Consider the following 27976-nt stretch of genomic DNA (forward strand, 5'->3'; position numbering starts at 1 on the left):
AATATTTCGTTGTAACGGCTCTATTTATTTCGTAAATAGAGATTGATAAATCCGGTATATTTCGTTATTGATTTAGCGGCCATTTGGGGTTGAAAACGTCGACCATCTATTTTGGAAAACCATTGATAAATTAATTTTTATTTACTTTTGGTTAAAATACAAATTCCTTTGAAGCTAGGGATGAGTGCTAGGGAAGTTATGAGTGGAGTCTTGCCCTGCAGAAAGAGTAGCCGGGTTCGATCCTAGCTTGTGGCACAGGAACCACTACTTCTGGGTTTGATTTTTCAAGTTCTCACCACATTAGGTTAATAGTAATAGTGAGTGTAGGGAGCTGTTGTCTCGCGCGGCATGCAGGGCTTTCCACCACCCTCCTACGCGTTGTGACCCGTCCACCTGCTTAAAGGCATTAAAAGTCGCTCGATGCCTTGGGAATTAGCCTAGCTAGATATTATTATTATTAATTTATTTCCACCAATTGGAAAGCGGGTTAAAGGTAATTGCCCTTTCCCCTTCTTTTCTATTGGTGAAAATAGCTTAATTCCCCTAGTACTTACGCACCTAGTAACGCACCCATTTTGTTCAAACTCGGGGGTATGGTAGACCTTCGTGTAACTTGAAAAACCCTAAAGGGAAATAACTCCATGACAACACAAAATGGAAATTTTCCTATTGAATATAACATGGGAATCTGACCAATTTTCAGGGTACCACCATGTAAAAATTTTAATCAATTTCAAACTTGTTCATTATTTTTTTATTTATATTTTCTATTTTTAGCATTTTCAAACGGTTGCCTATGGAGACATTTCTCTTTAGGGTTTTTCAAGTAACATGAAGGTCTACTAAACCTTATTTCATCGTCTAAGACTAAACTCCCGAGTTTGAACAAAATCGGTGCGTTACACCTCGGGTCATCTCCTTGTTAGTGGCGCCATCTAATCGGTGGCTACTCTTAAAAATTTCCCTCATTTAAATGGCTTCGTGAGTGCCATACATTTGAGACAGTCAAAACGTATTTAAAAAAATTAAAAACCAAAAAAATATCAAGTACAATACTATTGAAATCTAGCCTAATTACAATATGTACATAGAACTGTGTATTTGTACCCCGCCGTTCCGCCTAAGCCCTCGAGACATTTTAATTCTCAAATTTCCACAACGGCCCAGGAATTATTTCGTCACGACCAGCTCTTGACTTTCCGAATAAACCTTTGACAAGGGAGAAGATCCTTTTTCAGTGGTTAGCCATTAGTGAACGATTTTTAAATGCCAGAAGATCTACCAGATACCTCAGTCTCAATTTCTCAAACGTATAAAATATCTATACTCCTATTTCTTTTTATGCCATATTTTTCTTGAGTTTTGTTTCTGGTTTTTACAAAAAAACACCGCTTAAAGGGCCATTGAATCGTTTGAATTTTTAAGTTGGAGCTACAAAGTAACGTGAAGAAGATAAGCTACCTGAACTTCAATTTGATTTTTCCAAACGATTTGGTGGAGCTTTTAAAATAGTGGTATAAATCGGTGTTTATTCGTTTACCGCCAAAAATTTCAAAATGGCGCCATCTAGTATAAATAAAAACGTTAAAATTGAAACTTTAAAAGCTTCGCTCTCAACGTTTGTTTCCCTGAACGAAACTTGTCAAGTTAATTCGCGGCTACAATTTCAATCGAACAGTTTTAATTTTAACTGCTGTTGTTCAAATTGCCAACGAATCAACGTCCAGATCTAACGAAGCGTCCGTAATGGTGAATTCAATCAACTCCGCGTGTTGGTGACGATACATATAGCCATAAGTAACGTAATAAACGTAAGTATGACACTTCCAATTCAGCTAATGAAATTTTTTAATGATAGTTTGTTTCACCAATGACATTAAGTGTCTGTTTTATACTCCTGCTCCGTGGTATTTCGCCAATGACAACGTAAACCATTACGTACTAACGGACTGAAAACTCTTCGCGAACTGCTCCTAGTATTTGGAAAATCGCCGACGGTCCGCCGGTAGGCTTTTCGACGGAGCAGCCAAGGCCTATTGAAATTTGAAATGCTTTCAAAAGAGTAAATAACTTTTGGAAAAAATAATTAATTATGTTATCGGAAGATAAAAATAACTATTATAAACACTGGCTCCATTTCAAAAGTTAGAGTTTTTCGTATTTCAAACCTAAACGCGTGTACGCTCGTATTTCTCGCCATCAAACTAACCAACTATTTTGCCAACGGAAAGAGTAGGAAGGGACGAGTTTCCGATTCGGAAACTTCCTATTTCGCAATCACTCCACGACAGACTATCATTAACCGAATTCGTTGTGTGCCATACATATTTTTATTATGTTACTTATGATATAACGTATAATTCAATAATTTAGAAGGCCAATTTTCGGAGAAAAATCTGACTTCTATAAATAGACGAACTTTCAAGGGCTCCTCGTTATTTTGATATTTTTATTTCAACTTATATTTGAAATTTATGACATTTTAATTCATCGTAAATTGGTTCACCGTTTCTACCTGTCAAAATCAGAAATTATCCCTATTCTTTATTGAGCTTACCTTACTCCGTTTCTCAAAGGCTAGACTCCCCTTTTTATTTCCATACCTTTAATATCAGGTAACGTTGGTATGAAAAATATATTTAATAGATAAACGGTTGGCAAGGTTAATGAGGCGTGGGATAATCTTCGTGTTCCTAACTCTCATCTTTAGAGATAAAAATTAAATTATTTTTCCAACCTGCAATGGAAACTAATTTTAACTCCTGGTAGCGATCTTCTCCCTGAGCTCCGTTACGGAACCCTTTTAAAATATTAATTAATTACTAATTAAATATTCATAACTATAAACTAGCTGTGGTTACCATAGTTAGTGGTAAAAGTAAACAGAGTGCATTTGTAAACATTTTGTATTTTTATTTTGAGCTAGAAAAACCGTTTTACATTTTACATTTTGAGTTATGCAGAAAATATTTTGCATTTTACATTTTACATTTTGAGTTTTGAAGAAAGAATTTTGAATTTTTCATTTCCCATTTTGAAGAAAAAAAAGCATTTTTAAGAACCCTGAAAATTCTACAAATCGACTATAAATTTGCTATTTTGATTATAAACGTTTTAACAGCTTAACAGGAGTCCATAAAGATAGGTCTAGTAGTTAACTTTGAACCGTGTCTTTTGGATACACGTGAGTCGCCACCGATAAAATTTAAAAAATCTGAAATGAAATGGAATATTGATTGTTAAAGAAGTCCCGTTTGGTTTGTGGGTTAAATTTCAAAGGTCACTAAAAACATGTTTAGAACAGGGGTACCAAGTTTCCATTTCAAAGATCGCCTTTTTAAAGGTCAAGATCCCCATTCTCAAGGTCGATATCGTCAAGTGGAATGGAGCCGGGTTCGATCCCAGCTTGTGGCACTGGGTGAAAACTCGGAACAACTGCTTCCGCGTTGAGTTTGCAAGCTCTCCTCCCACTGGTTAAAGGGATTTTCCCCTGAGCTCTTCGGTTTCCCCTTCCATAAAAACTTGTTGAGGTTAACGGTAATAGTTAGTGTAGGGAGCTGTTGGCTCGCGTGGCAAGGGCTTGCCACCACCTTCGTACGCATTGTAACCCGGCTAACTGAATTTCCTGAAATAAACGGTTTTAAATGTCGCTTGATGACTTAGGCCTAAGGTGGTGCCTTTGGTATTAGCCTAGTTGATTATTATTATTATTATTATTATTATTATGTTAGTAGTTATTTTTTAATGTAAGATTTTAGTTTATTTTAAAGATACACATTTTGAAGGTCAAGATGGGCATTATCAAGGTCGAGATCACCATTTACTGCAAATCGACCATTTGGCCAGTCCTGGTTTAGACTTTAATAATGTAATTTTTTATATTTATATTTATATTTATATTTGTATTTGTATTTGTATTTGTATTTGTATTTGTATTTGTATTGGTATTGGTATTGGTATTGGTATTGGTATTGGTATTGGTATTGGTATTGGTATTGGTATTGGTATTGGTATTGGTATTTGTATTTGTATTGGTATTTGTATTTGTATTTGTATTTGTATTTGTATTTGTATTTGTATTTGTATTTGAATTTGTTTAATTTTAATTTTAATATTATTTTTATTTTTATTTAATTTTTATTTTATTTTATTTTATTTTATTTTATTTTTATTTATTTTCATCTCTTCACGATAGGTAGCGCGACGGTAAAGGGTTGAATTTTAATTAAATTTATCACGACAGGTATTGCAACAGATTTCGCCTCGAACGTTAGTCTCCATGGTTCTGCGTCAGTTCACCTTGAATACTCCTATTATTATTATTTTATTATTTATTAAACAAAAAATGTTCCAAAAATACTGATCCCAATTTGCAACTCAATCTAAACGGGCATTTTTCTACGAACGAAAATTTAATTAGAAATTCCACATTCCTTTTTCAGCGTTATTAGTATTTCGAGGCCTACAAACGTTGTTTTTCTTCCACGGCACGTTTGGTTTCAGGCGTGTTCGCACTCTGTTTGAATTAAGTGGAACAAAGGCCATAAAAGAAGTGGTTTATCTCTTACAAACGCGATTGACCGAGGCTTAAGGACATCTTTTAGGAGGTTATAAAAATCGCCGCTCCGTCCATTAAACCAGATCGTGGAAAGAATTAAAAAGGTGTTTACCCTTCTGTAGGCTTTTACGTAGGTATTTTAGACCTACTACTTAAAAGTTGTTTGAGAACATTATTAAATGTATAAGGTTGAATGCGTTTTGTAACTTCTTAAATCTTTTTTTATCAAAAATTTCTAATTAAACATTAAAGCGAATTATATATTTTGGTGAAAAGTATATAACTCCATACAGTTATGATGTTCTTGTAACTTTTTGGAAAATGAGCGGGGTTAATTCTTTTTATAACCTTCTTTCTTAAAGGGGAACGGCCAAGCTTTTCCAAATATGGCCTTATTTCCGTATCAAAAGATTAACAAGACGTTCAATATACTAACACGTACCTTTTTTGTCTGGAAAAAATACCTTTTGGCCCAAAATGTTGAAACGAAAAATAACGCCAGGTGTTTGGGTTTGAATTTTCGCCGCCATCTTAGGGGCTGCCGCCAGCGCCCCTAACCCCGTACGAGCAATTTGCGAACTATCCTAACGTTGTCTTACTGTCTCACCGACTCCTCACCAGGTGTCGCGGCGGACGCGCGCTTTTCGATTTCCAGAAATTTCTTTATTTTATTAAACATTAACCACTCAATATTTTATGAAGCGGTTTTCGCCTTAAATTTTAGTTTTTCAAGGGCTATAGGGCTATCTAACTGGTTAAAGTTTGACCGTTCCCCTTTAAGAGTGATATTATTCACTTCTGCCATTACTTCTTTGGCGAAACCTTTCGAATATTTTCACGGAAATGATCTAATGATTTTGTATAATATTTGACAATAAATAAAACTTCAGTGGTCTTAAAATTTACTCAATGCGCTTCTGACTGATTTTTTTATCCCTTATTTCTTAAATTTCTGGTCAGAAATGTTATGAGATTGGAATGCTTTATTTGGTTTTTATTCTTATTTAAGTTTATAGTTTTTAGCGTAGACATTTTCATCTTCAAAAAAGCGGCTTTTATATATCTTATATTTGCCTTTGTTCCAGCGGCCAAAATAAACATTGTTTATTTGGCATATTGATGAGGCTTTCGCTTATAGCAGAGAAGCAATCGCTTATACGGTTATTCAAAGAAATATAAATGCTTCAGGTTCGGTAAACCACTCTTTTGTTTTTTATATCGAGAGGGAGAGAATTCAATGCATTTTATAAGAGCAATTCTTTTGTTTGTTTAATCATACACTGACGTGTACGCTTACAAAGCAACTTTATAATCTTTGGCATTTTCCGTAACATTGTTTGTAAAGATATTGGACGAAAATATTTACTTAGGAAGGTTCTTTTGATGTGGTCAACGACCAATTTTATTCGTCTAAGGATTCGTTGGTATGGCTAAGTTGTAAACATTTTAAGGAAATTTTAAAGCTCGTGATTTTTTTAAAACAAAGGTTAAATTAAGAATTATTATATCATAAAGCTGAATTAAATTTTAAAATTAAATTAACTATCAATAAAGAATAAATAAAATTACATTTTTTTACGTAATTTTTATTTAATTTAATTATAATTAATAAAATATTTTTGGGACTACTCTTTTGAATTGTAATTAATCGCAGATCTGATGATGCCTCTGTATAGAGTGTGAAAATAGTAGTCCAAAATAAATAATCATTTTAATTAAAATTAAATGGCTATTTAAACTAATTAAAATTATAAGTAATGAAGATTAATTTAAATTACTGACGTGTAAGTTATTAACCAATTTGTCAGGAAATATTTAAAAATCAACTATTAAAAATCTGACTTTAAAGCATAAAACCAAACAATATCAGGACAAATATTAGTTAAAAATCATAAATTTAACTTTAAAAATAGCTTTCGCATGACGTAATCCTGCGTGACCGCCATAACAAATAAGTTTGTAGTAGATACAATAGATTGAGTATTTACAACTTAATTGAACTCGTGAATTTCGCTTCTAGTCCGTAAAAGTTATTTCAACAAAAATAAATGAAAAGTAGGTCTTTCTATAAAATGATGTGGCCTTCTTGCTTAATTGTTACGTCACAGTCTCTTATAATATTTGAGGTCGCCCAATTAGCTCTACATCTAATAAACCGACGGCCATTATTTTAGTAAACAAACCGGTTTGAACAACCAAGGCTTTGGAGCTAAAATGAACTACAAGTTCTGTTAATGTAATTAATTTGCAAATTAATGAAGTTCTCGGAGACTCACGTTCTAAAATAAATTTGCATTGTCAAATAAAAGAAGCAGGTTTATTGGAAAAAATAGTTGAAATTCAGATTGAGCTTTTCTGGCGCATCTACAAGGTTGGAGTCTTTGCAGATTATTTTGAGCCTAGGCCTAACTCTTCTAGGCTTGATATGGGTTTTAATAACGCTGGTGGAATATCCATTTTCGGAAAGATATCACTTATTGGTCATTTTCCCCAACCTTTTATTTTTCTAAATTACTCATTATTTAACTTAAATCCGCACAAACCGAGCGAGTTTATAAATTTCAATAAAGCTACATTGGGCTGACTAAAATTCCGACACCGAAAATTCCTTTTCAATTTAGAGGTTTAAATACATATGTTAGTAGCCAATAGTGTGGCTCCCAAAATTACTAAAATAAAAAGGTTAAAATCTAACGTAGTCCACCTTTTTACAGGTTCGTGGTGAAACAAACCGTTAGTGAAGATATTTGAATGGAATAAAGGTACAGTGGCATACTTATGAGTAATTATGTTAACTATGCTAATATTAAGGGGGAAGACTACAGTGGCCATTGTCTACATTCGCTCTATTTCAAGCCGAACTCTTGTAATTTTGTATTTTAACGTATAAAATTAATATTTAAGTGTAGAACAGCTTCTTGTTTAGTGCTTAAAATAATTTTGACAATTTTAAATTTAAAAATAATTAAGCTATTACGTTTTAATTCGGACCCCCGGAGATAAACAAGTTGGGCAAGCGCCCAAACTACCCTTTAGTTAGGACCTTATATCTCGTTAACTATTAGTATTAGAATTATCAAAATTATTTTAAGCACTAGAGGAAGGTTCAGCCTAATAAGAAAAAGATAATTCAATTATATAATTGTTAAAACAGAAACGTTCAGCTTGAACGAAAAAGAGGCTTTTACTGTATTCTTCCCCCTTAAGAGCAACATATTATATATTTTTCCTTTTTACTCATTTAATTTTATAGAAACATCTATTCTTAGAAGAACTAATAACTTAAATTTATAATTACTGAAAACAGACATATTAAACTTACGGCAACAACAATACGAATTCATCTTTCGCTCAATTAGAGATATTCCAATAGGCGAGTTTTTAATTTCAGAACGAACTCCCCCATTTAACCCCCGTCGCAAGTTCTGCCCGTAAATTTTCGTTCGACGGAAAGCGTTGTCGTGGCCGTCCAATAGTGGCTCGGTTAAGGATTCGTTTCATTGGCTTGTCGCTCCTTCCCCCTTTTCTCCCCCCTCTGTTTGGTAAGAGTTCGGCTTTTAGTGTAATTTTTCCCGAATATGAGATCCGACTCCTTTGGCCAAGAAGACGCGGTTAAGTCGTACAAACGACTCGCAAGCGCGTTGGGTACCGCGGCCTTCGTCGTACCAACTTAACTTGACGTAGTTATAGCCTCTGCCCGTATAAACTACCGACGGTTTATCTTAGTAATGGAAGGGAAAAGGGGGAAGATAGTTTCTGGGCAGAAGGTTTTTTTGTTGCGTGGATCTCACCTGGTGTCGGGCGTAAGGTGCGTAAGGTGGAATCCGTACCTTGACTGTACTGTTAACTCGGGTGAAGACGCCAGGATGCGAGTCTTAAATTAACTGCGCCTGAGCTGGTTGCTTCCCATACACCAGTTGAGGGGGGGGGGGGCGGGGGGGGGTGTCACTATCTAATATTGTAGGTGGCGCTCTCGGTGGTACGCTACCGGGATATATAAGGCCGCTAACTTCAACGGGACTGTCTCACAAAGTGGTCAATTTGCCAGGCACCAGTTTTCGCAAACTCTGCCGATAGTTCCAGCCGAAACGAGTCAGTTTGAATTCACTTGGCGTTAGCTCTCTGATAAAGCAGTTGTCGTTCCTCTCATTTAGCTTCTCTTAGCTGACCAACTTCGTTCAATTTTACAATTTCAAACGCAAAATGGTTAGTTTGAAAATCAACTGGGTTCTGTTGACCACCTCCGTCGCTTTGGCAGTTCTGGTGGTCATCGCCGGCTCCGTCGCCGAAGCCAAACCGGCCATGGACGAGGTGGCCAATATGGCCGAAGCCCTTAAGTACTTGGAACAACTGGACAGATTTTACGCCCAAGCCGCGAGGCCCAGGTAAGTTTTCCTCCTAGTTCTTATCATTATTCGCAGTTTAGTGTTCAATTATTTTAAAGAAGCGAGTTAATGTCTAATTTTAGGTGAGAATTAAAATTGTTTGATGTGCACGAAATGCTTCAAAATATATTTACAATTGGAATTATATTGTGGCTATTGTCTCTAGTACTTAAAAATTTACTTAATCAAGTATGTTGATGTTTGAATATTCTTTTTTATTTTTAGGCATTATTTTGTGTTTGAAATTGTTGTGACTATGTTGCTAGATTAATTTTGTTTGAAATTACAACATTGCCAGTAGGATATTCGTGGGAATTGCCGATAATCACTATTGGATTGGAAAGATAACTTTTCAAACGCAAAGACGTAAGAAAGACCAACGTTTTAATTTAACCTAAAATCGTTGGTCTTTATACTTTGGGGTGTTATATAGACTTTATGGGTTTGATCAAATTATTAAAATATATAAATACAGTGCAATTTTTGGGTAATTTTTAAAATAAAATTTATCTTGGAGTGTAATGCGTGATGTTGTTGTTTAAGTAGATCTTGGTTTTGTCGTAAAACGTGTTATTTTATTTCAATATTATAATTTTCAGGCGCGGCTAGAATTTGGTGTTTAAAATAAAGCAATAGTTCGTCGTATTTTTGATTGGGATATTTGAAGGAAAATATAAATTGTAAGAACTATCGAAATTCCACTTTAAAATATTAATTCCAAGAAGAAATTGCAACGAATCGAAATCCCGATATAATTCAATTTGAGCCAGTACCACCGTAATAAGCGATAAATCACCGGTACATTTCTGGCAAATTGCGGACCCTGGTAGAAGCCATAGGGCGTATTCTTCAATAGAAAATTTTACGTTATTGGTGGCTGAACAACCAATCCTTAGGGAAAGGTCTATTTATTTCAACCCCCAAGCGGGCATTGGGAGTTAGGAATGAAAGAAAGGGGATTGTTTTCTGGGTGGTTTTGAGGCAATATAAATCAATTTCGGTTGTTTTCCGATCATTCGTTCCAATTTCTTCTCCAAGTATTACACCTGTCGGTGAGATTGCGGGCTGGCTTTGTCTCGTAACTTTTCGTTGTCCCCCGAGGAACATTGAAGTAAACTCTTTGATCCTCCGCGACGGTTAAGGAACATACCCCCCTCTCCCCCCTGGGGGTTATATCAGAGATTGTCTAGCTAGCGGGCTTGTAATCCTCTCTTGGCCATTTGTCGCGAAATGAGATTAGTTTCCGCTTCGAAATGACGCTACAAAGTTGAGCAAAAACAATAGAACGACATTGTCTCTTTGTCAAATTTAATTCGTGAGAAAGCTATATAGACTTTTCCAAATCCACGGGACACGAAGACATCCCGCGAACGAAGGCGTTTGACTAATAACAACGCTTAATTTAGAGACGCGCGTTTGAACGAACACATCCCCCGTACTAATAACAATGCTTAATTTAGAGACGCGCGTTTGATAATTTAGAATCTCTGGAGGTTAAATAAACACATTGATTTTAGTTCGAATTCTAAATACAGATTGAACTATCGAAGCTTTAGGAGACGCCAATTTTAACTGACGGTGGTAATTTAAAATTAATGACCCCAACTTAACTATCAACTACAATTCTACAAAGTCGGGTGGATAGGAAATCCGCGTGAATTATTAAAATATAAACTTCTAGCCAATGGTCTAAGATGTTTAATGCCGTTAAAACTTGGCTTGCTTTAGGAATTATTTCTTAGTAGAAAGTTAATGGTATTCTCTTTCATCTTTGGCAAACTCTCATCCTCTCAGGACTTTACTCCTTTCACAGTAATTAAAGTAGAAAACCTTTTGGGACGTGTACGTATCCTTTCTCTACTGGTTTGGGAAACATTATTTATTTTTATTTTAAATCTCACGGATCGTCCCTTTTGGATTTGGTTTTCCCCTCTGCTCGTTATCTGATTGTTCTTTTTTCACCAGATTCTTGCCCATCCAAATAGGCCATTAAGGGTAAACGCCACCGTCATTAGAGTCTCGCCTTGATATTTAGTTTTTTACCTCATCAACTGAGCTACGTTACGCGGATACATTTCTACAGTCGCGATAGTCGTTTTGAACCATGCCGGTAATCGGGTTTGGCCTACCGCGTTCAGGGAGAAGCGATCCACCAGGGTTTTAGGACTGACACTTTGACGGAATGATATTTTTCCGTTTTTTCCCCCCATTCAAATTAATTTCTATATTTACCTAGTTTGAGATATTATTTGAGTAGATGGGTGTCTTGTCAATAAGATCTGGAAAGCCAGGAATCCTTTAAGTTCTTTTCCATGTCCTTTCTAGATTAGTCTAATTACGCTCGAGTTGCCTCGAACGAAAAGGAAAGTGTTTATGTAATTCCTTAGGCGCAAATATTTTTATCTTTCGATGGTGCACGTCCTCCTGGGATCGGTGGACAAAAACTGTCGGACTGTACCTATTCCCCTTCATTGACGCCGCTTTCTTCTTAATTTGACTTTCCTATATTTCGTTTCAGATTTGGAAGGAGCGTCTCCAGTGGTCCTAGTAAGCAACCTTTAATGGCCGAGGCTCCGCACGCTTCATCTTCCGTGACTTCGGTAGGGATTCGATCTTATTTTTTCTATTTATTTTTCAAAAATGGCTCGTGCTCGCGGTTTGGGTTTTGGCTTATCAAACCTCACGATTTATTTAAATTTAAAAGTAATATAAAATTTCTTGAAGTTAGAACGTGCTTTAGTCGAATAAACTAGGTAATATAGGATCCTTTATGACCATTTTTAAAACTCGCTATAGAAACAAATTATTCTCAACTTTTGCGGATTCCTACAGATGGTCCAAGCATTTCTATATAGACTATATTCTATAGAATGTTTTATAAATATTTCCATAGAATATATTTCTTCAATTGCTATAGAAAAATAACCAAATATTAAAAAGATGAAATAAAAATATCAGATTTTTTTTATAAGTAATTAATATTAGTTTCCACTGAAAAGTTTTACCGCGATAGATATTATAGATTTAGATAATATGTTTTGCATTTTTTAAACGCTAACCCGGCCACCGAAATTAATGCTATTAAAAGTAGCTAGATGGCTTGGCCGTAAGGATATTAGCCTAGCCAATTATTATTCTGATTATTATTATTAATATAATTATTATTATAGCCGTAGTTTTCTTCTTCTCGGTCTTTAATTAAATGGCATCCTACATCTCATTTTCATTTTCCGACCTTCAAGTAGAATTTTACCCTAATCAAATATTTTTCATTTCAGAAATCTTCGAACAACGAAGCGTCTACTAGGTAAAAAATAAAAATGTCGTCAGAGAAAGATTTTTTGAGTTAAACATTTCAAGAATGAAAGAAAATAATTTTTTTTATTTCAAATAAAATGAAAGGGGAGTTTAATGAAACTGGAGAGTGGGACGTATTACGTATAGGTATTTTTCCAGTACTTATATATATTTTTCATTTAACGTCGATTTAAAATAATGAAAAAGTTATTATATGAAAAAAATGAAAAGAAAAAAGTCGATCGAAATTCGGCCAAGATTTTGAATTAAAAAAATTTATATTATTTTAACATCTCCTACGTAATATAACAAACATATGTCTGTTGAAAATTCCTTACATTATTCGTTAATTTTAATATCAGTGTATTGATGGACAATTTTGAGATCAAATAAAAAATGGTCCTATTGAATACAATTGTGTCCTGATTTTTTCTTCTTTGAAGTCTCCAGGGTGTAATTACTTTAAGGTTTTATAGGGGAACGGTCAAGCTTTAGGGTCATTCCATGTCAATTCGACTAGCGGAAAATTTGCCTAATTTATAATTTTAATAATATTTTTTCTACGAGTATAGTAGCTTAAGAAAACTAGGTTCCCAAAGTTTTAGACTTGTAATTAAATTATTTGAAAAGTTATAATTTTTTTTTAATTTCGGGGTATTTTCGATTTTAAATCTTTAAAATGAGTTGCTCTCGAATATTTTGGTATCTAATAGACATATACCAAAGATAATAAGCAAATTTAGTATAAATTTAGTGCTGAATCCGAATATGGGGGTCAAATTTCGCTAAAAAAATTACGAAACGAAATAATTGGCTACTTGAGGGGTCCAAAAGATTTCGACTTGTACTTCACCTTAAAAAATTTTGGAAATGTTATATTTTTGGCCCAACAGGCTAGTTACTTTAAATTATAAATAGCATCAATGAGAAATTATTTTAAAGCAGAAAAAAATGATTATTATAATGTTATAAAAAAACACGAAATGAAATACTTTACTATTTGGGGGGTTCAATAGACTCCCAAATTTCGACTTGTACCCCACCTCAATTTTTTTTTAAATTTTATATAATAATAATCAGCTAGACACCACCTTAGGCCCAAGTCATCTAGCGAATTATAATGCCTTTAAACAGGTGGCCGGGTTACAATGCGTAGGAGGGTGGTGGCAAGCCCTTCATGCCACGCGAGCCAACAGCTCCCTACACTAGCTATTACCGTTAACCTCGACAAGTTTCTCTTCTTGGCCAGTGGTATGATGTTACTAAACCAGGAGGGTGCAAACATTTTACGAAATTTCAACCAAAACACCGAAGTATATCTTTGAATCGTAAACGCAGGCAACAAATTTCGCTGGTGTTAATTCTGTGAGTGTGGATGTTTCCATTTCTTTTTTACTTCCCACGGACACTTTGAAATTTTCTATATCTCCGGAAAGCCTCGAAATATTAAGTAAAAAATAGTATTTCATTTCGTATTTTTTTTAACATTATAATAATTATTTTTCTGCTTTAAAATAATGTATCATTAATGCAATTTATAATTTAAGGTAACTAGCCTGTTGGGCCCAAAATATAAAATTTTGAAAAAAATTTGAGGTGGAGTAGAAGTCGATATTTAGGAGTCTATTGAACCCCCCAAATAGTAAAGTATTTCATTTCGTGTTTTTTTTTCATTATAATAATTATTTTTACTGCTTTTAAATAATTTCTCATTGATGCCATTTATAATTTAAAGTAACTAGCCTGTTGGGCCAAAAATATAAAATTTTCAAAATTTTTGAAGGTAGAGTACAAGTCGAAATCTGGGAGTCTATTAGACCCCTCAAGTAGTCAATTATTTCGTTTCGTTATTTTTTTAGGGCAATTTGACTGCCATATTCGGATTCAGCACTAAATTTATACTTAATTTGCATATTATCTTTGGTATATGTCTATTAGATACCAAAATATTCGAGAAAAACTCATTTTAAAGATTTAAAATCGAAAATAACCCAAAATTAAAAAAAATTATAACTTTTCAAATAATTTAATTACAAGTCTAAATCTTTAGGAAACTAGTTTTCTTAAGCTACTATACTCGTAGAAAAAATATTATTAAAATTATAAATTAGGCAAATTTTCCGCTAGTCGAATTGACATGGAATGACACGAGTTAGATAGCCCTATAGCACATTAAAAAAATGTCTACGCTAAAAACTATAAACTTAAATAAGAATAAAAACCAAATAAAGCATTCCAATCTCATAACATTTCTGACCAGAAATTTAAGAAATAAGGGATAAAAAAAATCAGTCAGAAGCGTATTGAGTAAATTTTAAGACCACTGAAGTTTTATTTATTGTCAAATATTATACAAAATCATTAGATCATTTCCGTGAAAATATTCGAAAGGTTTCGCCAAAGAAGTAATGGCAGAAGTGAATAATATCACTCTTAAAGGGGAACGGTCAAACTTTAACCAGTTAGATAGCCCTATAGCCCTTGAAAAACTAAAATTTAAGGCGAAAACCGCTTCATAAAATATTGAGTGGTTAATGTTTAATAAAATAAAGAAATTTCGGGAAATCGAAAAGCGCGCGTCCGCCGCGACACCTGGTGAGGAGTCGGTGAGACAGTAAAACAACGTAAAAGCGCGCGCTGCTGAAGACGCAAAAAATATGTTTTGCACACGCGGCGCGTACCAGTTATAAGAGACTTAAGCCTAAATTGCGCGATTTTAAAAGTTAGGATAGTTCGCAAATCGCTCATACGGGGTTAGGGGCGCGGGCGGCAGCCCCTAAGATGGCGGCGAAAATTCAAACCCAAACACCTGGCGTTATTTTTCGTTTCAGCTTTTTGGGCCAAAAGCTATTTTTTCAAGACAAAAAAAGGTACGTGTTAGTATATTGAACGTCTTGTTAATCTTTTGATACGGAAATAAGGCCATATTTGGAAAAGCTTGGCCGTTCCCCTTTAAGGAAGACAATTCGGAGAGTTTAAATTTAGTGAGTACTGAGATTTCAACTTTTTGTATTTAAATTAATTACCAGATTGTGAGGGGCAGGTCACTTCCTTGATTAACGACGCACCCCTCAAAAGATTAAATCCGATTTAATCGTGATTATTTTGATTAAATTCAATTTAATCACGATTAAGTTGATTAAATCACGTTTAATCATGATTAGAATGTTTAAATCTGATTTAATCATGATTAAATTATTAAATCTGATTAAAATGATTAAATCTGATTAAAATGATTAAATCTGTTTAAAATGATTAAATCCTGATTAAAATGATTAAATCCTGATTAAAAAAATTATATCGTGATTAGTATGATTAAATCGTACTTTAGTTTTGATTTTAATGATAAATTCCCGATTATATTGATTAAATCGTGATTAAAATGATTAAATCTAATTAAAGAGATTAGATCATGATTAGAATGATTAAATCTCGTTTAAATGATTAAATCCTGATTAAAAAGATTAGATCATGCTTAGAATTATTAAATCTCGTTTAAATCGTGATTATATTTTCTAATCTTGATTAGATTTTTTAATCTTGATTACCCTGATTTAATCACGATTACCCCGATTTAATCATTTTACTATGATTAAGACGCACCCAAAATGGAAGTGACCTGCGCCTCGCCTGATTGCATAAGTAACCTTATAACTAGAAGTAATGTACCTTTAATGTTTTTTTATCAGAACTTTTTCTCGATACTGACCCTCTCGCCCAAGTCGTACTTGAACTGATTAGCATAGGCACCCGCAGACATTTTGGCTAACTTCATACATAGTATACAGAGGGAACGTCATACTTTTATTAGTGCATGCGTAGCTCGAAAAAGGGGGCCTTAGTACCCTACCCTCCCTCTGGGTGTCTATGCTGATTAATAATCAGCTAAGCTAATACCCAAGACACCACCCTAGGCCCAAGTTATCTAGCTACTTTTATTGCCTTTAATTAACATGGCCGGGTTACAATGCGTAGGAGTGTGGTGGCAGGCCCTTCATGCCACACGAGCCCTACACTCACTCAACCAGTTATTTTGGATGAAGGAAACGAAGAACTCGGGAAAAACCCCTTAAACCAGTGGGGAGATAACTTGCAAACTCAACGCTAGGATCAAACCCGGCTCCTCTTGCTGCGAAGTGAAAGTGCTAACCACTCCGTCCCCTAACTATATTAGTAAATTATCGTCATTGATAGTGGTGTATTTCCTATTGGGTGTATTTAGACACCAGGGGGCTCTACACTAAACTAAACCTCTATTAACTAACTACTATGAAAATGAGTACGGTGATAATTTTTCTTAAATGTCATACTTATTTACATTACGCTACTTATGCTGCTAGTTATTTAGTCATTATAATGTCACGTGACCCAATTATAGGATGACTGTCAAAATCAGTTGTTACCAGTAACAACCAGAACTTTCCCAATAGGTACTTAACCTTACATACCTCTATGCTATCTCCAAATCTACTACTTGAAATAATTTATTTGGGGTAGTATTAGAACGAAAAAGCAGATAAAGTCACTACTGTACATATTTCGACATTATAAATTCAAGTGCGGTGGCGCCATTACCGTTCATAATCGACTATAAGTGCCTAACCTTGTAAAAACGCGCCTAATTTTTATCCCTACAAAAGCCGACGTTGATGTCATCTTAATAACGATAAGAACTTTTCATCAATCCATATTGGCAAGAATTAATTATTGTTAACAGAGAATAAGTAACTTCAACTGTAGCCTATGTGTTCATGATGTCCGGGAGCTTTTCAACAGACAGCCTACGATTGTACCGGATCATCTTCGGGCCTTACCGGAACGATTACGCCAGGAAAGGCTGAGAGGCGTGGTTTATCTTCGCGAAATCACGAGGCGAATGGAGTGGTGTTTACGTATTCTCCGTTATCCAGTATACATTCTTAATAATGGCCCTTGAAAACGTGTATGTCAAGCTTTAATATTTACGACAATATCGTCCTCACGTTGTATATATTATTTGTAAATACGTCCGTTAAGGCTATTTGTAGATAAAGCTCTTATAAGTACCGTTTGAACAGACAGATAAACGCTGGGATTTCGAAAGTTTCTTCAGACTCGCTATTAATTAAGACATTTTGCAAATGGGGTTTGAGAGGAAAAGACGCAAAATATTCTCAGCGGCTATCAAACAATAGGCCTCGGCGTTATTAAAGCTCTTAATTTGATTTTAATGAAATATTCGCTTTTCAAACTTACGCCGGCTCAGAGCAAAGTCTGGATTCTTTCCAGTTATTAAGTTAAAATTAATATTAGTACAGAAGCCCGTCGCGAATAACGAATCTCTCGAAAGAAACCTCTCAAACGCCTGCGCTAATATACTAGCTTCTACCCCAAATAAGAGGAAATTAAATTTAAATATCGACATATCATAAAAATGCGTTACTCGACTTATTTCATTTTTCTGATTTTGCTGGTTTCCTGTACCCACATGAACGCGCATCCGGTTAGCAAGAGATCGGACAACTGTGGGGAAAATCCTTTGATGATGATTGTGAATGCCACCAAGAGAAGTAAGGACTCTACCTTTCACGATTGGTTCGCGATTCTTTCATTTTGCGCAGTTGCTTGGTTAAGGCAAAATTGATTTTTCTTTAGGGTACTCTAGGGTTGACAGAGGTCAGAAAAAGTCGGGAAGCTTTAAAATAGACCTAAAAGTCACGGAATTTGAAAATAGTCTTAAAACGACAAGGAAACGTGAGGGAATTTGAAAAAAGTCTTAAATCGTAAGGGAATTGGAAAATAGTTTTAAAACGTCAGGGAAATATAAGGGAATTTGAAAATAGTCTTAAAACGACAAGGAAACGTGAGGGAATTTGAAAAAAGTCTTAAAACGTAAGGGAATTGGAAAATAGTTTTAAAACGTCAGGGAAATATAAGGGAATTTGAAAATAGTCTTAAAACGACAAGGAAACGTGAGGGAATTTGAAAAAAGTCTTAAAACGTAAGGGAATTGGAAAATAGTTTTAAAACGTCAGGGAAATATAAGGGAATTTGAAAATAGTCTTAAAACGACAAGGAAACGTGAGGGAATTTGAAAAAAGTCTTAAATCGTAAGGGAATTGGAAAATAGTTTTAAAACGTCAGGGAAATATAAGGGAATTTGAAAATAGTCTTAAAACGACAAGGAAACGTGAGGGAATTTGAAAAAAGTCTTAAATCGTAAGGGAATTGGAAAATAGTTTTAAAACGTCAGGGAAATATAAGGGAATATGAAAGTAGTCTTAAAACGACAAGGAAACGTGAGGGAATTTGAAAAAAGTCGGGGAAACGCGAGGGAATTTGAAATAGTCTAAAAACATCAGGGAATTTAAAATTAGTCCTAAAACGTCAAGGAAAGGTCAGGAAATATGAAACTAGTCTTAAAACATCAGGGAAACGTGAGGGAATTTGAAAATAATCTTAAAACGTTAGGGACACGTGAGGTAATTTGAAAATAATCTTAAAACGTTAGGGAAACGTGAGGTAATTTGAAAATAATCTTAAAACTTTAGGGAAACGTGAGGAAATTTAGAATTACTCCTAAAACGTCAAGGAAAGGTCAGGAAAATATGGAAAAAGTCTTAAAACATCAGGGAAACGTGAGGGAATTTGAAATTCATCTTAAGGCGTCAGGGAAACGCTAGGAAATTTGAAATACTCTTGAAACGTCAGGGAATTTAAAAATAGTCCTAAAACGTCAAGGAAAGGTCAAGAAATTTTAAAACTCGCTATATGATGTTAACCGACACCCTTATTGAACATAATTATAGGTTTATGGTAGGAAAGACTGCCGATGAAATATTAATGCGAAATCTGATTCTTTGTGTTCTAATCATTTCCAATGAGTAGTAGTAAAAGTAAATGAACCGAAGTTATCAGACTGCTATACTGCCCATGTTGGAGGCGTTTTCCTTAAGTTGTTCCATTTTGACCTCGAATTTGAAATTTATCACAACTTTTGTTGGTGATTTAGTCGTTCAATTTATGTTAACTTTATTGGCGAATTTCATTTGTTCGAATAATCGTTTGTCCGTTTTTTCGAACATTAGGAATTGGTTGGTTTTTTTAAATATTGGTAATATAAGAAAATAGTAACATTAACGTGAACCTAACCTAACCTAACCTAACCTAACCTAGATATAGCAGCAATTAAGAAAAAACAACTTGAACAAACAACGATATTTACAATGTAGTTTTTTATATTAAATTCTTGCACTAAAAAAAAATCCGGGCCCAAAAAAACTGCAATAAGAAATACTAATTTAGCGACAGAATTCGGACAAGTGATGCTACCGATGCGGACGAATGAAACAAACAAGTTGTCAAATTCGAACAATTGAAACATTTTTTATTTCGTCGGTTCGGACGAATGAAATTCGAACAAATGTACCTACCCCGTCAAAAGACGGGGATGGAAATTAGCTTTTATTTGAAAACGCCCTCCGATTCTGAGCGCTATTTCCATAAATTCGGTTCTTTTACTTCTGGTAGTAGCTGCGAACTATTTATTTAACATTTGGAATGTTAAGAATCCATTGGCACCAAGCTCCCAAAGCGGTTAAACTACACCCATTTCTATGAGAATCATCAGGAGAACATTCCAAGTGTATAGTTTCCTGGTATAGTAGCTTATGAATTCGGTTACAGCCTTTTACAGCCTAAAGGGTCATAGAATCTTGTTAATTTGATGGGTGAGGCTACAGAATCACGTGTTTTAGACGCGGAAAGGTATGCCCGCGTCACGGGATGACAGGTTAGAAGTTAACCAAAATTCGGTTCGAAATTTTCAAAGGATTCTGTGGATTTTCAAACCAACTTAGATACGTAAGAATTCTTCCTTGAGCACTTTGTTATGATCATTATGCCTTATCTTGTACACGTACGTGGCTGATAATCATCGTGAAAACATTTATCTTAATAAGTAAATAATTTGGTCCAATTTACTGTATACTGTCTATGAAGAATATTTTAGTTTGGTCCAATTTACTGTATACTGTCTATGAAGAATATTTTAGTTTGGTCCAATTTACTGTATACTGTCTATGAAGAATATTTTAGTTTGGTCCAATTTACTGTATACTGTCTATGAAGAATATTTTAGTTTGGCCCAATTTACTGTATACTGTCTATGAAGAATATTTTAGTTTGGTCCAATTTACTGTATACTGTCTATGAAGAATATTTTAGTTTGGTCCAATTTACTGTATACTGTCTATGAAGAATATTTTAGTTTGGTCCAATTTACTGTATACTGTCTATGAAGAATATTTTAGTTTGGTCCAATTTACTTATACTGTCTATGAAGAATATTTGAGTAAATTAGCGTTATGCTTGCGCAAAATATATGTTTAAAATTTAAGATTAAAACAATGAAAATTCCTTGTGCAGAAGCGTTAAAAAATTTATTAAAAACTCAATTAGTCTACAATTCAGTAAATTTGAAAATTAGTCTAAGAGTCAGTAAATTTGAAAATTAGTCAAAAAGTCAGTAAATTTGAAAATTAGTCTAAAAGTTAGTAAATTTGAAAATTAGTCAAAAAGTCAGTAAATTTTAAAATTAGTCAAAAAGTCAGTAAATTTGAAATTAGTCAAACAGTCAGTAAATTTGAAAATTAGTCTAAAAGTCAGTAAATTTGAAAATTAGTCAAAAAGTCAGTAAATTTGAAAATTAGTCAAACAGTCAGTAAATTTGAAAATTAGTCAAAAACTCAGTAAATTTGAAAATAGTCTAAAAGTGAGTGAATTTGAAAATTAGTCTAAAAGTCAGTGAATTTGAAAAGTATTCTACAACTATGGGAATTTGAAAACAGGTATATAAGTCAGGGAAAAGTAAGGAATTTTTATAAATAGTAAAAATCTCGGGAAATAGTTAGGGAAATTACAAACATTTACTAAAATATAGGATAAAAATGTTGGCTATAAAAATCAGGGAAAATATCTAGAAATTATCAGGGAAAATCTAGAACAGTCAAGGAATTTGAATGTTAAAAACTTGTGTTAATCCTTTATATTATCTACATCTGATATAAGACACTAAACCAAAGGCTTTTTATATTTTAATAGTAAGATGTTTTATAACGAACACGGTGAATTTTGTGTTTCCATCATTACAGTATTATTTTTACCATTCTCGATGTTCGTAATTGAAGATCGAGTAGCCTCAGGGGTTAACGACACCGAGTTTATTAATTTTATTATATTTTCAAGTAATCGGAGACTCAACGTGAATAATTCGGCTTATTCGCCACTTTTAACAAGCATCTACCTTGGAAATTTTAAGCTTACCGGAGTTGAGAAAGGAAGTTCTAAGAGTTTTTGATCGAACTGACACTGGAGACATCTCTACGCGGTGGAGACAGCTAATGTAAAATAATATAGTTGCCTCCACCGTTGGTAGATGGCACCAACATCGGGACTACAGCCACCGATGAAACCGTACTCCCAAACCGTTCGATATTCCAAAGATAATGGATACTCCCACAGCAAGGTTGCTCCACGCACTTGAGCAATCGATTGCTTATGTTTGCATCGATATCTTTGGGGCATTTCTTAAACTATATCCTCCCATAGACCAATTATCTATCGCGTGCTAAAGATTAAGGCTTATGTGTGGTAACTTACTCTATATCGTGGTTTAATTACAGACGAAATTACCGCCGAAGACGTCATGCGATATTTGCGTCTTCACGCCCACGCCCGCGAACAGATGTCAGCACGGGTTCGGGAATACGAGGAATGCATTCGTTTGGCCTACGACGGCATTCGATTCAAGAGGGAGACGTCCTAGTCAGCTCAATCCGTCATTATTATTGAAGAAGACTCATTTTTGAAAAACAACCGATTTGTTTTTGATATTTTTGGGAGAAATTGTAAATTAGGTATTTGAATTTTACAACGTTCCTACGTGGTTTAAAGGTCCTACAATCATTGTATACTTCAGCTAACGAGGATAACCTAGTAGTTTACTTATCTTAGTTGGTTGTATGAGTGACAACACTAAAATCCTTTTTTTTTATTCAAAAATTTCAAAATAAGTACCCCCAGAAACAAATTGAGTGTTTGTAATAGTTAATTTTAGTTTGCGATTCAAAAATTCGTAATTAATTCGCCGTAAGTAAACTAAGTAAAGCTTGTTCAATAGGCCTTGGTCTCAATCAAAAATTACCTTGCGATGGAAAGTCCTCACCTTCGTTACCCGGAAGTTACACACAGCGCCAAATTCACTCGCGGCGTATGTGTGAACTTTATAATATATTCGTTATTTTTTTTAGGTATTAATGAGATTTGTAGGGCCTTTAAAAGGAACTGCCAAATATTGGTGATCTTTTTTATATACAAGCTATTTTATATTTATGTATTTTTACACTTTATACAATTCGTACACAACTATATATAACTCTTTCAATTTTTTTGGAAAAGTTTCAAGTCGAAATCTAAGGTCTATTTTAGATTTCGTATACTTTTTGTTTTTGTGAAACTTTATACAGTAATGGTTTTGTGTAACTTTATACAGTAATGTTTTTGTGAAATTTTATACAGTAATGTTTATTGCACAATATACGGGGCTCTTTTACTGTTTTTTTATATTTTTGTGAAACTTTTATTGCACAATATACGAGGGCTCTTTTACCGTTTTTATATTTTTGTGAAACATTTAAATGACGCCTTTGATAATAAAACCTTTTTTTCAATTTTATGCAAATTTATTCTTTGATGAAGTTATTTTTGAAACATAGATGACAAGAAGATCATCTAACTTTACTCAAAATTAAAACCTCCCTCAGTCTGAAGTCATGAATAATAAATTATATGGTATTAGGAACTAGTAGTATCAGAAGTGTATAAAATTATTATAAGTGTCCATCTAGGGCATTGCGGTGGAAATCTTCGCCAGATTGATGTTGATTCCAAAAAGAGTTAATTTCCTACCAAATAGCATCATATGTGCGTAGCGTAAAAATTACCAAGGTTCGAAAAAACCCAACCCAGTGGGTTTTTAATGTTTTTTTCATTTGGGTGGGTTTATTATTTTAGTATACAATTTCCATATTTGTATTAGACGATATGTAAAAATATACAGATACTGCAAAGCTGAAACAATTAAAGGACTGGTAGAAGTATCAAGTTTAAAGTTAACCAGCCCATTGAATAAGTTGAATTTTCATTTAAAATCTGAGATTTTAAAGTGGGTTTTTTTAGGTGGGTGGATTCAAAAAAGCCCAGTGGGTTTTTCTTGTCGGATTTTTGGTTTTCGAACCCTGAAAATTACACCTAATTTTATCTACGTAATAGTTTTAGAAACACACAACGCACGTTTCAAGTTCATAAAATTAGTAGGCCAGGAAATGAATACTTCTTTGGTAAGAGATTTATGTTATATACTTCTGATAGTACGTCTGTGATCTATTTTTAATCGTGGCATGTCCGTTCAGCATCTAGTCATCATTACCGAGGGGTGTGGACGATAGAGCCCGTCAATTCCGAAGTGTCCCAGCATTTCGGCGCGGCTAGTGCACTCGTTCTCTGGTAATGGCGTCCCAAGGGAGTCACTTCCTAATTATTACCTCTCGTATATTTGTGGACGAGTTGAAAGCGTGCTACATCTGAAAGTCAAAACGCTGTTTTGGCTTGAACTAGATCGGCTCATTTTACGTCTCGTACGTGGCCATCGTTTGTGTTTGTTTTACAATTAATCCAATCTTGTCCTCTAGTCGCGCCTGACAAAAATTATCGAAGACTTTGATGTTATATTTTAGTTCTATTTCGGAAGTCTAATTCCAATAAAGGAATTTTGGTCATAAATGCTTATAGAATGGTGGATCAGGTACAGTTCAACTACTGAATTGTATCAAAAGTATAATGTATAATAATAGGCCGATAAAAATATTATCCTACGAGGAGACTTCCCATCAGTACTTCTCCCGCGTAAACCTGCGAAAAAGAGGATTTCTCTGATTGGTCGGATTTTACAATTTTTTTAGCAGTCTAACGAATTCGCAATTCGCGAATCGGCAAGTTTGAAGCGATGGATTCTTCAAAGAAAAGGTTTGTTAATGTTTTTGATAAATGCAAATTAAATATTAACATTTAAATAAAACAGCAAACAGATCCTCCAAATCCAATTAGACGATTAATTTTATATTTTTAACTTATAATTTACGTGTTAATCATAAGAAACGTTCGCGTAAGGCCACAAAATTACTGCCGCAGACGAAATTTGTTTTTAACGTTTTTTATAGTTTTGATATCTATGGCGCTGCTGTTGAACATACGTCACAGACTTACTTCCCTATGCCGAAATCCACTAGTACAAGAGAACAACTTAGGCGAAATATTTTTATCGGCCTATTGACATGAACCCTTCGCTGTTTTTTCAAATGCAGGGTACTTTTCCAATTTTCTCAATCAGGCCATTTTTCTCCAAAACTACTTTTAAATTAAAATTTTTCAGTAGTTCTATTTTGAAGGGAACACTTCAATATGCAAATTTCAGAAAAATCTGAAAAAATTCCGTAGTTTTAGAACATTTATTTTTTTGGCATCGACTTAGGTCATAGACCAAGAGTTTCAACGCGAACGTTGTAGAGCATACTCTAAAAACGTACAATTACAATTGGGGTCATGAATAAAAGCTGGTACTATCGAAACTAAAGTTTTGTGGATAAATTTTAGGTTTGTTATATATGTCCTCATTCAACAAAACATTTTATTTTTATGAATTCAAAGATTTCAAAGTAAATAAATTTTGAGAAAAATTACCGATCGCGAGGGGTCCAACATGTGCAAATGTTGCGTACTAGGATTTTGAATATCAAAGTAATTTCAGAAATCAGAAATTGCACTGTTAAAAATAAAGGTTTATAAAACGACCAAAATTGGACTTTTAATTTATTTCAAACCATTTGGTTACTAAAAACGGTCTATTCTTGCAATGTGTATAGCAAAAACTGATAGTATTAAGTGGTACTTTTTACGTGATCAACTCCCTTCGTTAAACGACTTCAGTGACGCTCTTTCGGCTATTTTCCCCGAACGAAAACCAGCCTAATCTGGCTACGGTAATGATTAATATATTGAGTCCTATTGAATAATCACAAAAATTAAATAGATAAGGAGCTATAACGGACTGAAAATAAAGTGTAAAAGGATTACCTTCTTACTGTTTATGAAGTAAAATGGATAAAAGAGTGTAAAATAATTACTTAAACATTCCACAAAAGGACTGAATTTGGGGAGCAGAAGGTTTAAATATGGTTTATGATAAAACCCTGAATGGTCTTAAATATTGGAAAAAGTTTTAAGCACTTTAAAGGTCTAAAATAAAACCTTTATTTTTAACAGTGTGATTTTGAGATTTTGGAACTGATTTTCACCCAGATTCTGGGATTTTCTAGTTGATTTCAAGATTTCTAAGATCAAGGAATATCGGACCCTTCACTTGATCGAGCAAATTGAAACCCCTTGTATACGTTTCGTAAGAAATATATACAGGATGAAATGCGTTATCGTATTGCATTTTTCATAACAAAATAAGTAATTTTTACAGGTGCAGTTTGAAACCGTCTAAATTCCTGTAAAGATACATATTTCATTTTTATAATATATATGGATATTTTAGATTGCGCTAAATTGTAAGTTTTTAACGTCATCTTGGTCATATATTTAAGAGATATCGATCGTTTCACCCCCATTGCCTCGAAATAATAATTTTACATTCCTACTGTGTTATGTTTTGACTGAACTTCCTACCTTGACTTCGAAACAGCATCGGCTATTGTTTTGATAATCTGGGTGTTCATTAAATTATGAATAATAATGCGCAGTGCGTTTATTAATTTGAGGTTTTCCGACTGACAGAATACTACTTTCCAGCTCACCAGTTCTGACTCCCCTAGTCAAAAGCTGAACGCTCACAGCTACTGACCTTTTGAACCCTATTATTCCCTATAGCCAGCTTCTCTGTATTTTGACTAAGATCAAAGTGTAGTATCTAATTTGTAATTAATTTTGTCGATGGTAATGCAAGTTGTCACATTGAGTATTGGGAAGGGTTTACAACCAACAATTATTGCTACTGTATAATTTGTAGGTTTTTTTTTCAAATTTTGTTTTTCAATTCCAATTATGTTATACAGTTTCTACAAAGGATATGTGTTCAAATTTTAGTACTCTCAGTTGTTATTTAGGATTATTTAAATTTTTATAACGATAATAAGTGTATATTGTACACGAATTGACACGAATTTAGTTTCATCGTACATAAGAACTCATAATGTATCTCTTACAATGTCCAGAAGGATATAATTTATCTCTTACAATGTCCAGAAGGATATAATTTATCTCTTACTACAGAAGTATATAATTTATCTCTTACGACAGAAGTATATAATGTATCTCTTACGACAGAAGGATATAATTTATCTCTTACGACAGAAGTATATAATTTATCTCTTACGACAGAAGGATATAATTTATCTCTTACGACAGAAGTATATAATTTATCTCTTACGACAGAAGGATATAATTTATCTCTTACGACAGAAGGATATAATTTATCTCTTACGACAGAAGTATATAATTTATCTCTTACGACAGAAGTATATAATTTATCTCTTACAATGTCCAGAAGGATATAATTTATCTCTTACTACAGAAGTATATAATTTATCTCTTACGACAGAAGTATATAATGTATCTCTTACGACAGAAGGATATAATTTATCTCTTACGACAGAAGGATATAATTTATCTCTTACGACAGAAGTTTATAATTTATCTCTTACGACAGAAGTATATAATTTATCTCTTACTACATAATTATATAATTTATCTCTTACGACAGAGGATATAATTTATCTCTTACGACAGAAGTTTATAATTTATCTCTTACGACAGAAGTATATAATTTATCTCTTACTACATAATTATATAATTTATCTCTTACGACAGAGGATATAATTTATCTCTTACGACAGAAGTTTATAATTTATCTCTTACTACAGAAGGATATAATTTATCTCTTACGACAGAAGTATATAATGTATCTCTTACGACAGAAGTATATTATGTATCTCTTACGACAGAAGGATATAATTTATCTCTTACGACAGATGGATATAATTTATCTCTTACGACAGAAGGGTGTAATTTATCTCTTACGACAGAAGGATATAATTTATCTCTTACGACAGAAGGATATAATTTATCTCTTACGACAGAAGGATATAATTTATCTCTTACGACAGAAATATATGCTTAATCCATAAGAGTGAAATATTTACCCTTCACGGATATTATTCACTGGTCATTAATTATGCACCAAACCGTAGAAGCAAACATCGCATGGCTAAAAAGTAAAAGCGTATATTTTTCCTAAAAACCGATGAAAAATGTAAGAATATTTATTTATTTAGAAACCATATTCTTTCGACAAATCAAACTACTTTTTATTTCTAACATTTCACTGCTTTTCAATGAAATAACATTAACTAAGTGTTTTCTGACGATGATGATTAGCTACTTAAGCTACCTGGAAGACTGATCTTTAGAGACCCACAGTCTTGGCGACGTATAGATTGAACGCGTTTCGAGGCCATCGATTTTAACGCATAATGATGACGTGGGACATATCGTATATTTGGATCTGTAGGTTGTAAAGCCCGCATTTACATTCGCAAATGCAGGCGTTGTCCCTAACAGCCTTTCCCTTTACTTCAGA

At 33.8% G+C, this 27976-nt stretch overlaps 1 protein-coding gene and 1 long non-coding RNA gene across 3 annotated transcripts; both read left to right on the top strand.

Moving 5' to 3' along the window:
- Positions 1-8573: 8573 nt before the first annotated feature.
- NPF (neuropeptide F) lies at positions 8574-12609 on the top strand. Of its 2 annotated transcripts, XM_090163584.1 has the most exons (4): positions 8632-8650; positions 8713-8943; positions 11462-11543; positions 12222-12609. In XM_090163584.1, exons 2-4 carry the CDS (start codon positions 8762-8764, stop codon positions 12252-12254), a joined length of 297 nt encoding a protein of 98 aa, XP_090019710.1. In that variant the 5' UTR covers positions 8632-8650; positions 8713-8761; the 3' UTR covers positions 12255-12609. The 2 variants fall into 2 exon arrangements, with proteins under 2 accessions (XP_090019709.1, XP_090019710.1); XM_090163583.1 differs by having other exon boundaries at positions 8574-8943.
- A 4736-nt stretch (positions 12610-17345) lies between these two features.
- Positions 17346-22848, top strand: LOC149922228 (uncharacterized). Its single transcript, XR_016477386.1, has 2 exons — positions 17346-17789; positions 21903-22848. It is a non-coding gene; the product is annotated as an uncharacterized LOC149922228 (long non-coding RNA).
- The last annotated feature ends 5128 nt before the right edge of the window (positions 22849-27976 follow it).

Source organism: Leiobunum rupestre, chromosome 11 (assembly GCF_980474605.1).
Source record: "Leiobunum rupestre chromosome 11, qqLeiRupe1.1.hap1, whole genome shotgun sequence".
Lineage (NCBI taxonomy): Eukaryota > Metazoa > Arthropoda > Arachnida > Opiliones > Sclerosomatidae > Leiobunum > Leiobunum rupestre.

Bases quoted from the DNA above. Each gene is read 5' to 3' on its own strand.
- NPF (XM_090163583.1), top strand. From the start codon at position 8,762: ATGGTTAGTTTGAAAATCAACTGGGTTCTGTTGACCACCTCCGTCGCT. The intron at 8,944-11,461 runs GTAAGTTTTCCT...ATTTCGTTTCAG, and splicing joins GCCCAAGCCGCGAGGCCCAG to ATTTGGAAGGAGCGTCTCCA. The intron at 11,544-12,221 runs GTAGGGATTCGA...TTTTCATTTCAG, and splicing joins CTTCATCTTCCGTGACTTCG to AAATCTTCGAACAACGAAGC.